The sequence below is a fragment of the Cupressus sempervirens genome, chromosome 10 (assembly GCF_028749045.1).
Source record: "Cupressus sempervirens isolate cs-2001-9-10 chromosome 10, ASM2874904v1, whole genome shotgun sequence".
Taxonomy (NCBI): Eukaryota; Viridiplantae; Streptophyta; class Pinopsida; order Cupressales; family Cupressaceae; genus Cupressus; species Cupressus sempervirens.
The window spans coordinates 445,084,211-445,097,195 of record NC_143127.1 but is presented as its reverse complement, the minus strand read 5'-3'; the positions used below and the strand labels follow the sequence as shown (position 1 = coordinate 445,097,195).

Genomic DNA, 12,985 nt, shown 5'->3' with positions numbered 1-12,985 from the left:
AAGTCTAATGGTTGTATCGAGCATTAATGAGTCGATCTTTTGGTGCAACGGCAACCTCTAGCTCGTAATAGGAAGACACGATACCGACCAGCAAATGATCCCCAAGGGCCTCCAAGACAAAATCCAGCCATAAGTGAAAGGTAAGATTAGGCAACCTTACCCACAAAGGAATCTTGTTAAAGGATTTAATCGACGGATCAAAATCCATATACCAAGGTTTGGCCATCAACGGGAACCTCTCCTCCCAAGAGAAACCATGCCTAAGGATGGCATTTTGATCATCATTAGTAGCAAATTTGATAATGAAAAAGCCCCTTGCCACAGGGAAAATCTGAACTAAAAATGAAATGATATGCTCCCAAAAAATTTAAAATCCAAGCATGCACATCCGAATAGAAGGCCAAAAACCCCTAAAACAACAAATGGTAGTTGTAGAGGAGAAGTCCTTCACATAAGTAGAGATCTCATCAACAATATCAAACTCTAGATTGATCACAATGGGGTTACTTACAACAACAGGCACAGCACCATGGGCCCCCAGACACATAGACTAACCACCATGCCCAGCCTCATAGGCTACCACATCAGCATAAGAAATGGCAAAACCAACCACAACGCTTAGGGAACGGATAGCCTCACCAATAGGACCGACTGAAGAAGCCCCAGCCGCTGCAGAGGGGCTGCCCCCCTCGCCCCGCCCCCGCCAAAGGCACAAGGCAAAAACCTACCCCAAAGAAATGAAGTATTTGATCATTTAATGAGGATTTGGAAGAAATGAAGTGAGATCAAATGTGAAATGATTGAATAGCGTGCTAATTGCAATTTGTATATCCTTACAATTTCATTATTAGCACACCTTTTATATAAGTGTTGATTGGTAGACTAGAGTTGTTTCCATTGTCTTCACTCATGTAATATGTATGATTGTCCATTAGGCTACAAGGGTCTTCAATATTTTCGCACATCATTTTTTTGACATTTTTATTATCTTAGAAGGTGTTTTTTAGCAGGTCACTGGATTAGCATAGTTGGTACCAAAGTTTTATGTGTTGGATATATTGGCATGAATTTGCTAATGGACAATAAAAGTGAATAGCAACTAACTTATTTTAATTATGTTGATTGATTTGACATATGTATTACTATGAGAGTGTTTGAGACAAAGGCCATGGAAAGCAAAATGTGTTTTTATGGGATTGTGATTGTGTGATTGCATAAGGTTATTCATTTGTAAGTTGCAACATGATATTGAATTCAAGTGGTTGATTGTTGCATGTGAAACCCGACTACTTATTTCAACTTCCTTGGTTGTTTGTTTTTATCCTCCTCTTTTTGTCTCTTCAATCTCCCTTTCAAAACTCTTGTATATGTACATAATAAGTTTCTATATGTGAGCTACAATGTGTAATAAAGAATATTGGTGAACCAACTTAAATCTTGTGTATCCTTGTGTATTCCTGGAGTTCTCATTTTGCTCTTCTTTGTCTAACACTTTTCACAATTCAAATTCAAATCTTTTAGGTTTGTTTATTTGAATTTACATTGTTTCTTGTGTGCAAACTTTATTTATAGATGAAATATATATTTTCAAAAATAGCAATTAGAATTTACTCTAGTAACAAAATACCCATCCATTTTGAATGAAACCTTGGAAATATTTTTTTTAAGGTAGAGAACCAACATTAACTTTTGGTTTTCAAAATATAGGGCATCAATCAACCGTTAGCGGTTGCAAACATTTAAAAGGACTATCAATAGCGCAGTTTTTTCTATGATACTTGTTTCCCGCACCCTTTACACACAATGAAATATCCAATTGAGGACCAGCACTAACTATTTGCTAGTTACCAATTTACCTCTTATATCATTGCTAACGCTTGGAAGGATGGTGCCATAATATCAATTCAACTAAGGAAGTTACGTGTATATATGTTGAAACTTATCACTCTAATGATTGTTTTGCAAGCATTTCATTACAGGAAAATAAAAAGCACATTCCATGACAATCACTTCGACTTTAGGAATGACCAATGCCAGCGATGGAATATAGGTAAAACACCATATCCAGCATTTCCAAAACTAGTAATATTAAATTTGAAAAACAATAATGTAGTGTGTAATTTGTTTAGTTGTAATTGGAAACATTCTTTGTGCTTCCCCAAATATCGTATCGAACTGTACAATTGTAAATCCTGTTCAACTCCGCTCCCTAACATTTCTGACAAACATCCAAGGTCAAACAAAGAAGAACCAGAAAGCTTAAAGCTTTCAGCTGAAGTTACTTTCAAAGTCCCCAGATAGAAGCACGTTAATTCATCATATTTTTGTACTTTGATGGAAGGCTCTTCAGTTTGTAAGTTTCATACACATTTCCTCAGCCATCTATCCTCTTCCCTTGTGCAAATTCCATCGGCTTGCAATTGCAGATTTTCAACAGTACTGCTATGCTCCATGACAATTATAATAATGAAATATCAATCAATTATAATAATGAAATATCAATCTTTTGACATCAGAGTCGTATTATGTTCTAACATTACCATATTTGCAAATCAAAAAGGAAATCAATCTAATTCCATTGATGTTTTAGTTTCCATGCTTTCTATATCTTCTTGTGTTAACAACGTCTTTTTCACTCCACTGCCTGCCTTGTCATATGGTTGAGCCATCTTCCGCAAAAACTGATTTTGTTTCATCAAAAGAAACTCGTGTTAGATTATACTTGTAAACCGATTTGCAAAATTAAAATATCATTTACTGTACCCACACTGAAATATCATAATTAGTAAAAGAATCATTCACAACTGCGTAATTTGTTTGACCACCAAATTATCCCTTTTGAAGGAATTTTGGGGATAAAGGACATGTTTCCAGTACGGATTCAGTTCAGAGCCAACTTTTAGGGGAGGACAAGGGACAGTTATTGAAAAATATAGGGGAATTTATAAATTCAGAGAGAATTCAAATATGAATATCATAACATTGATAAACCATTTAACATAGACATTTTAGAAGCTCAATACATAGCAAATTAGCGAATTAACAAATATTCAAATACTTTCTTTGTAAAAATATGACATAGATATAGCAAAAATGCCAAAAGGCTCCAAGTTTCATACATCATGATGAAATGACAAAGATAAGTCCACCTAAACACTATACAGTAAACAATAACATAGAAATTCAACTCCATAATCAGATGTCCATAATAATCAAAATCAATGAAGTATCTCTTAAAATAAATATGCAAAACATATGACTGTCCTCAATGAATCTAAATTTAAATCAGAGTCATCATCTGAGTCACTGGTAGCGATAGGAAGAGGGTCCTCCAGATTACCCCTCTTAAGTCAAACTTCAGATCAGCTCTCTCACAAGAACCAAACTAGCCAAGTGAAGAAGAGCTTCAAAGTTTTGTTCATGGCACCACTACCAGGTGATTGCAAGAAATTACTAATACTGGTACAAGGGGCAGGGACATGCACCAGTATGCCATTCCCGAAACATTGATGTGACAGAATCAAGATGGCAAAAAGAAAAAGAAAATAAGGAAAAAGACTTGTATTCAATTCCAATTTGGAGGGGAAAAATGATAGTGTATTGTATCTTTAAAGAATGTATGAAACTAAAATGTTTATAACATTTACATCAATTCTTTATAATAAAATAAAATTTTAAACAATAATCAGCTGGAAATGGGAGATATGCTGAAAGGGAAATGTCCAAATTTTAAAAAATTATAATATGGTGCCCATAGAAGGCTTGAATTTTTAATAATCCTTGTATGCTTATAGCCTTATCATTTACTCTCTCTATACTACACCTCCATGTTTATTATTATTTTTCATTATAAAAAACAAAACATTCTGCTGAAAACATGTAATTTTTAAATTTTAAAGTGAAAAATAGAATATTACACATCTATTAGTCTCCTTATTTATTTATTTTAGCTTTTAATGACCACATATGTTCACTCTAGGAAAAGCCAATGTGATTTATATGACATATCCGAGATATCTCTAATTTTTAAATAAACGCTTCTAGAAGATGTATAGAGAGATAAAGAAATTTCATTTAACATTAAAACATTAAGATATTTTAGGGGATGTTTGTCTACTCGTCCATTATGATGGACCATCCTTCACTCAACCATGTTTGTCTCATATCCCCCATCAAAATGCTCACTTTTGAATACTATTTATCAAGAACAGTGATGCATAGTTTTGTCTTTCCATGTGGTACAAATGAGGGACCAGCAGCATATAGATATCTTTGCAAAGTTTTTTATAGTATGAGGAACGTGACACCTAGAATGGAAGACCATGAGCAAAAAGTAACCTGCCAATAGAAACTTCAATTTTCATTTTTGCTGGCAAATTAAATATATCAACATTGGTTTCTCTTTTACTCTTCTACACTATGAGAAAGTTCTTTCCCCTTCCATTGTAGGTGGAAGTAGGTGCGGCACTTTTTTCCCTGGTGAAGGTTGACTCAAAGCTTGCAAACTAGCTTACACATTATCTATTCAAGTCCCAGATTTTAATTTCTCCCCCACTATGTGTACTCTAGTTGACTCAAGTTTTTCTACTTGTGTTTTACCTTTGCAACCTTTGACCCATTGACCAACTATCCACAAAAGATGGCAATAAACTCTAGTATAGCTCCCAAAATAATGTTTATTGCACAAATGGCAGTCCCATTCTCTACTACCCCCAAAACAAAACAAAAAATCTCATCTTTGCCTTCTATTGTGGCAAATTGGAGAGGTTTCTTTGGGTTGAATGGTCTTTTGCATACTTTTTGAGGGCTCCAAAGGGCAATCAAATGCGGTAGGGCCCTGCTACATTCACACTAGCTGAAGACCCCCCCATGGCTTCCCTAGTACTATGCGTTTTTTTCTTTTAGGTTGAGTTTGTTGAATTTCTCTATCAATGCTATCACTATTACCACCTTCCTCACTCTCACTGCTGTTGTTCATTATTATGAAATATATAGCACTGCTGAAAGTAAAATAAATGAAAATAAATGGCCATAAACAAATGGAAGATGAAAAACATACCTGGAATGAAAAGGATTTTATGTCAAACCATCAAACCATCTTGCAACTCAAAAATGAAAACTTTCTTGCCCCTCGTCTTTCTTTTTCTTCTTGCCAAGAATGATTGAAAAACTCTTCTTGTCACTTTTCAAAAAACAGTGGATGTTTTTCATGGCTGAGAAAAAGGAGAGAGCCTTATGTATCAAGGATGGTCAGAGGACGACTACACTGTCCCCAAGTTTCCTAACTCACCGAAAACAGCATTTCTAGAACGTATCTTTTTTTCGCAAAAGAGAAAACGGGTTTGGAGATGGGTATTGTCCTCTGTAGGAGAGTGGGGGAAATTCCTTAGGGGCCATGTGCCCGTGAAAAACAACATATGGATCTTTGAGATGGTGACATATTTTTAATACAAGAGACAAGAATACTCACAATGAACTCTGCAAACATGATTAGGGCTTGGACTTGAACTTAGTGAAAACAAATGGTAAAAGCTTAGTAAGTGAAAAGCCCCAGAAATTCAAACATGTGGAAAGATGTGGTAAGGATTTAAAATTTGTTTCACACACCCACCCTTTATTAAATAAACTTTACAAGCACAATATCATCATCATATAGAAGCTAATTTGATCACATACACCAGTATGCATCGATCACATAAGTATAAATGCAAATTGTAGCTAAAGGAAATAGCACACATACATATAAATATTGTCAAATGCATACAAAATTCAGGGAATATGAAATCCATGAATCAAAAAGTTCCAAACAGAAAATCAAAACAACAACTAGAAGTCCATGGCTGAAAGAGGGTCTACATCCTTCCTATGAAGGCATCTAAGGTAGTCCTAGATGATGGAGCGGCCATAATATTATTTAACAATGAATATGCAAAGATTTCCCACAAGGTAAATGTAGTATGTATATTTGTACGATCATGGTTTAATGTTGGCCTACCGCTTGTTTATAGTTTTGTGGAGGTTTGTGGACAGCACTAGAACAGATCCTACCTTCGCATGTTGATCATACCAAACACTACATTTATGACAAAATGTGGAGTATAATTTAGATTCTCATAGAAAAGGTCATAATATGCAGATTCTATTACTTACAAAAACTGCAGATCCACAAACCTAGAACATTTCTTACCTTCAAGGCCAAGCATTTGTCATCAAGAAAGTGAAAGAAGAGTTCTCAATAGATTGAGAAAAGTTTAAGGCCGCTTAACAAGAGTGGTTGAACTCTCTTGCACTTTGAGCTCAACTAAACCAGCAAGGGTATGCCTAGAAGTATCTTTAACAGATTATTGTACCAATTGAAATGTAACATAATTGTTGTAATCAACAATAATACCTAAATGTACATTTGGCCCTATATTTGTAATTCAATCCATACAAAGTAGCTGCAAGAAACTTCTACTATAGCTGATTACACCTCGCATATGCACCAGTTAGTCGAAAGAGTACTTTGATCCCTTGAGATAAAAAATATATATAACTGCATATAGGGAAGCAAGGTGCAGATATACTATACATGATTCATTAGTGATTTAACAGTCGGGTTGCTTAATATTTGTTCCCTGATTTATAAAATTGAGTCACAAACAGCATGTATTTTTTTATCTACTCCTGCTAACAGGGAAGAAGGTGATTTAAATGAAGAATTGGTTGACCTTTGCCGATGTGGACTAGCATTTCCTCCATTGTGCAACTAATTCATGAACAACAAAGAGTAAAGAGATGCTATCAAGTGAAGAATTAACAGAGTAAGATTTAATTTATATGCAAATCAACTATGTCATTTCATGTAGACATCCTTCACAATCTATCTTTGAACTACAATAACCCATATCTAAGAGAGAACTCAGAAAACCATTACAAAGCATTTATGATACATTAAAAGCTATCACCCTTCACCTAATCAGTCTTCCAATAACTGCAGCAAATTTGATAACAAAATATGCATAGCTAAAACCATACATTCTTAGAGATATAATAGTACATGTGATTGTGCATCTGCAGGCCCTTCCTACTTTAGTAAACTGCATTCTTTCATTTGCAACTCAAACTGGCACAATTTGACAGCCTTCAATCAACTGCAAAGTTTTCCTGCCTAGAGAGTCGCCTCAAAGACCAACCCTTTTAATGTAAAATGAAATGGTATTTACAGTTTCTTTTCTTAAATTCAGGAATTTAATTGCATGTGAGGACTGTGGGAAATTCAATGGAACCTCCGAAATGAGCAGAAGAATCGACTCAGGTCTAATTGGGTGATTGGATCTTCAATAACCACAATGATGGCAGTACGGTCAGGCATGCATTATCCAGTTTGATCTTTACATGGAATTAAGTCATTAGTTTTAACAATGAGACTTCAGGAGATATTCGCGGCCTAATGGTTGCAAGGAAAAGTTCTCTGTTAATGGAATGATCGGCAAGCTGTGGATGTACGTGGCAAAGGGTTATTGAGGGGTTTCTAGGTGTGAAACAGGCAAACAATAAGTTTAAAGGTCTATGAGGGATTCTAGAACAAGGTCTAAGAGTACAGGCAATGCAGACTAATCTGATGGAAGAAACAAGAACTGACAAGAGCTTAAAAGAAAAAGGGTACTGGGACCAGAACTAAGCATGGAGGTGCAAATTTCATCTAAAGGCTCAAGGTCCAAAAATAAAGAAGAAGGGTCAAGCAAGGATTGAATCGCAGGCACATATGAGAAATGCAGACCAAGATTGGGAGGAAAAAAAAATGAGACTGAGAAGATTGACAAAAAACTGAAGTGGGAATCAAATTTCAAGAAGAAAGAGGATCATCGAACAATGACAAGCCAAGGCAAATTTGTAAGATGGGACATAAACTTGAGGCTATGTACCACACTTTCAGGTCTGAATGGACATTACAACCAAATGGAATGACTATCGTAGAAGGGGCAAGACAAAAATCGAGAAAGAAAACAAAACAAAAAATGAGAATTGATTAAGGACAAGGGTGCAAGGGAAGCCGGGAACTTGGAACTATACATTCCAAGGTCTTATTTCCTTCCACAGGTTCACACCTAATGGAGAAAACACATAGGAAGCTAGTGTAATATCCCCTACCAAGATATTTTAATCAAACTTGCAACTGTAATGACCTGATCCAATTTATGAATATAAAATACCCTAACTTCCACAAACATTACATTGACATTTGGTCAAATGGTTTATATGTAATCCATATGAAGAATTTATGCCTGCAATTGTTCATGACAATTTATCTAATTGATTTGGATCATTTATTTACATTACTAATTCAAGTTCGACATTCATACAAAGTTCAAGGCATTATATCATATGATTATTGTTCATTTCAAAAATTCAATGTGACTGAAAATAACAATGCCACGCATTACATCTTGCTGCTCCAAAATATAGAGATGTAGATATTTATTAATTTGTTTCCTGTGTTTGGAAAAGAATTGGTAGTAGTCTTTGTTAAGATTATTAACCAGATAACCTACAGGTCTGATAGTACAGACCGTACTTGCTCGTCTTATTATATATATATCTCTAAACTGGCATTATATTAAATATAACTCTTCCTATAGGAGCCGGCGACTTCTCATGAAGCAACATTATAATGCTTATTTAAACTAATACATAGCTAAGTGTTATTATATTTGTTTTTCCCAGATCGCCGACTTAAGGGGAGTTTAGTTAGTGCTAGTTTAGGAAGGGATATGTCCCTTTGAGGGACATACCCTTTAGTAAGGATATATAGGAGGGTTACTGGTGCAGTTAGTGAACACACAGAAACAATTAAGTCTGCTCTTCTAAGCACCAATACCCTGCAATCAAAGTTCAGAAGATACTCTCAGTCACAAGGTTAATTATTACTTATTATATCAGCATAAGAGAAGTTCGGTGTTCCCCATATATTACACCATTAAGGTTATTTTCTCAGCAACAAATTACACTGATCTATTTGCAGATATATAATTCTCAGATCAGAATTATAAGTGTAAACTTCATCATATTCAGAATGTAGAAGATCATTGTCAGCAATCAAAGAAGGAAATAAAAGTCTGATTCAAAGAATTTTCAGAATCTTTACATGGTATCAGAGCTCTGGCAGTCGAACCTAGGCTCTGCAAAATTCAATTATCAGACTCTATATATATATATATATCTAGCAACTGTCTTCTATCTTCAATGGCATAAACAATCAGACCCGAGGACAGGTTTGATAGGAAAGAGCACTTTGTTGCCTAGAAATTCAGAATTATGATGATTCTTGAAGAGAACAATGTAAAACAATTCGTTGATGGAGCATTCAAACAACCCCCAGTTGAACCTCACAAATCTATTTGAAGCACAGGAAATAGAAAAGCTATTCAAATCATCTTGGATGGAGTAAAAATGATATCGTACCTATGCTTACAAAACATCAAACTGCCTTTGATATGATAAATGCATTATGAAATGCATATGAAGTAAATAATGCAACTAGGGTTCTTGCACTAAAAAGTCAACTGAATCACATTCAAATAAAAAAAGGAGAATCGATAAATTCTTACTTCCTAAGAGTTGCTGGCATTAGAGATGAATTATCAAGTAGAGGAACCACCATTAGTGACACATAATTAACACTTATGGCTATAGATGGATTGTCAGATTCATGGGAGAAATTTGCACAAGGAATAAATGCCAAAGATAATCTTTCGGACTTTAACAGACTCAAAAACGATTATTCCTTCAAGAGGAATCCAAAAAACTAAAAAAAGGAGGGAAACCGAAAGTAGAAGATGAAGAACTTCACCTTCTTAATACAAACTCCTATAAGGGCAAGAAGAAGCATTTCAAGAAGAAAAAGGGAAATCAAAGGAATGGAAAACCCAAGAAAGACCTATCTAAAATAAAGTGTTTCAAATGTGAAAAATTTGGACACTACAAATCTAATTGTCCTAAAAATTCCAAACAACAAGCAAACTGTACAAATGTTATTAGAGAAGAAGATACTTATGATCTTGAAAACCGTGTTTTGTATTCCTCTCTATCAAATGAAATTTCAAATAAAGCATGGGTAATTGATAGTGGATCTTCTAGACATATAACGGGACACAAAGAAACTCTAGACTCTTTATCAAAGAAGGTTAGCGGTGAAGTTACAATTGGTGATAATTCAGCGAGGAATTGGAAATCGTACTTTGAAACTAAAATCAAGAAATACTCTTCTTCTTAAAGGTGTACTCTATGTACCAGGAATTAAAAGAAACCTAATATCAATTACAGCACTTGAAGATGATGGGCACAATGTTGCATTCTTGGATGGCAAAGTATTAACTTGGGCAAAGAACTCCTCCATCAAGAAAGCAAAGTTAATTGGTCAATTAAAAGGATATTTGTATGAATTGAATACAGAATCTAGTCAATCTATTCAAGCCCTAGTTCATGAAGCTGTAGATATAAATGAAATATGGCACAGAAGATTAGGGCATCTAAACTTTAAAACTTTATCAACTATGGAGAAGATGGCTAATGGATTACCTAAACTAAATAAAGACCACCCAAGTATTTGCAAAGGGTGTGCTCTGGGTAAGAACACCAGAAGTCCCTTTCATGATAGTATTAGGAAAACAAATAATGTACAAAAAATAATTCATTCAGAGTTATGTGGACCTATGTTTGTTCCTTCTCTTGGAGGATTTTGGTATTACATCTTGTTCATAGATGACTTCTCTAGGAAAACATGGATTTACCTTTTAAAATGCAAGGAATCAAAAAAAATCCTACAAAGATTTAAAGAATTCAAAGCATTAACTGAAAATTTTTCAGGACATAAAATTAAAACCCTTAGAACTGATAACGGAGGAGAATATACCTCAGACTTGTTTAAAAAAATTTGTAAAGAATCAAGGATTAAAATGGAGTACACTGTTCCTTATAATCCAAAACAAAATGGGGTAGCAGAAAGAAAAAATAGGACAATTATAGGAGCTGCTAGAGCTATGATCTTTGACCAAAATCTAGAATATTATCTTTGGGCAGAAGCCTCTTGTATTGATGTATATATTCAAAAAAAAAGCCCTCACTCCTGTCTTAAAGATTAAACCCCTGAAGAAGTATTTACTAAAGTAAAACCCAATATAAGTCATCTTAAAAAATTTGGGTGTCCTGTATATATCCATGTTCCAAAAGAAAAGAGAACCAAGTTAGAACCCTTTGGAAGAAAAGGTGTTTTTGTAGGGTATAGTGAAACATCTAAGGTATATAGGATTTTCATACCTGCACAGAAAAGCATTGAACTTAGTAGGGATGTAATCTTTGAAGAAGATCTTGCATTCAAAAGAGCCATAAGTTCTGATGAACCTTCTCCTTTATCTAATTCTGAAAGAAATAGTGAATCTAGGTCCCAGAGGGAGAACTTAGAAGAAATCGAAGATGAAATTCATAATATGAACCTTGAAGAAAAGACCACTTTGGGCTATTAAAACAGTTGAAGCAGCTCAAGACTTTGCTGCACCTTCCGGAACAATTAGAGAAAGCAAAAGACCTAAAGAATTCTCTGGTTATACACCAAACATGAGTGATTTATCCAAAACAGAACCAACCAATCCTTCTAATGCTATTAAACATACAGCTTGGAAAGAAGCTATGACAGAAGAATACCAATCTATCATGAAAAATGATGTTTGGGAAATTGTTCCAAGACCTAAAGGAAAATCTGTTGTTTCTTCCAAGTGGATATTTAAAATAAAGCATGTTGTTGACAATAGTATTGAGAAGTATAAAGCTAGATTTGTAGCCAGAGGATTTTCTCAGAAAGAAGGGATTGATTATGAAGAAACCTTTGCTCCTATTTCTAGATATACCTTCGTAAGAGCAGTCTTAGCAATTGCCGCATCAAAGGGATGGAAGGTATATCAGATGGATGTAAAAACAGTATTCCTAAATGGAAAGATTTCAGAAGAAGTATATCTGGAGCAACCTGAAGGATTTGAAACTCATGATCCTAACGCTTTTGTTTGCAGGCTCAAGAAAGCTCTCTATGGGCTTAAACAGGCTCCCAGGGCCTAGTATGAAAGAATTAAGTATCTCACCAGCTTAGGATTCTCCAAGAATGAAGTTGATCCAAATTTATATTACAAAAGAGATAAAGATGATATGGTAATTTTGATACTGTATGTCGATGATTTACTAATAACAAGTGATAATCATCTAATAGATCAGTGCAAGAAAGATCTAACTAAAAAAATTGAAATGAAAGATTTCGGACTCCCTTCATTACTTCCTAGGACTGGAAGTACGGCAGAATTTTGACAGTATCATACTTAATCAAGGAAAGTATACATTAGATATTTTGAAGAGATTTAGAATGTGGAATTGCAAACCTATGTCATCTCCAATGGAGTCTAATCTACATAAACTTAAGAGAGCAGCAACAGAATCACCTTTCATAGATTCTACTCTCTACAGAGAGATGATTGGGTCCCTTATGTACTTAGTAAATACAAGACCAAGTATTTGCTATGCAATTAATGCCTTAAGTCAGTTTATGTGTGAACCAAAGGAAATTCACCTAGTTGCAATTAAACACATTATGAGATACAAGGCACTCTTAATTTTAGACTCAAATGCGAAAAAGTTGCTTTAGAGTTACATGGATTCACTGATTCAAATTGGGGAAGAAGTGTTAAAGATAGGAAAAATACTTCAGGATGTTGTTTCAGTTTAGGATCAGCAATGATATCTTGGATATGCAAAAAGCAATCTTCAGTAGCATAGAGTTCCACAGAAGCCGAATCATTGCAGCAGCAATGGCCTCTCGAGAAGCACTCTAGTTGAGGAAGTTACCTGTGGGATTATTTGGACAAGCTATGAATCCCACAATTATTCATTGTGATAATCAGAGTTCCATCAAGCTCTCAGTGAATCCAGTTTTCCATGAAAGGTCCAAACATATTGAAATTTC

At 34.8% G+C, this 12,985-nt stretch overlaps 1 protein-coding gene across 3 annotated transcripts in view; it reads right to left on the bottom strand.

Moving 5' to 3' along the window:
* Nucleotides 1-2,047: 2,047 nt before the first annotated feature.
* The window catches only part of UVH6 (RAD3-like DNA-binding helicase protein), a 100,629-nt gene continuing 89,691 nt past the window's right edge, over nt 2,048-12,985 (bottom strand). The window contains exons 12-13 of one of the 3 annotated variants that reach the window (XM_089807396.1): nt 2,541-2,681; nt 2,048-2,442 (exon numbers count right to left, since the gene is read on the bottom strand). In XM_089807396.1, the coding sequence (XP_089663522.1) occupies nt 2,565-2,681 (117 nt within the window). In that variant the 3' untranslated portion in view covers nt 2,048-2,442; nt 2,541-2,564. Of the gene's footprint in view, nt 2,682-12,985 lie in introns of all 3 variants that reach the window. The other 2 variants (XM_089807395.1, XM_089807394.1) reach the window with 2 other exon arrangements.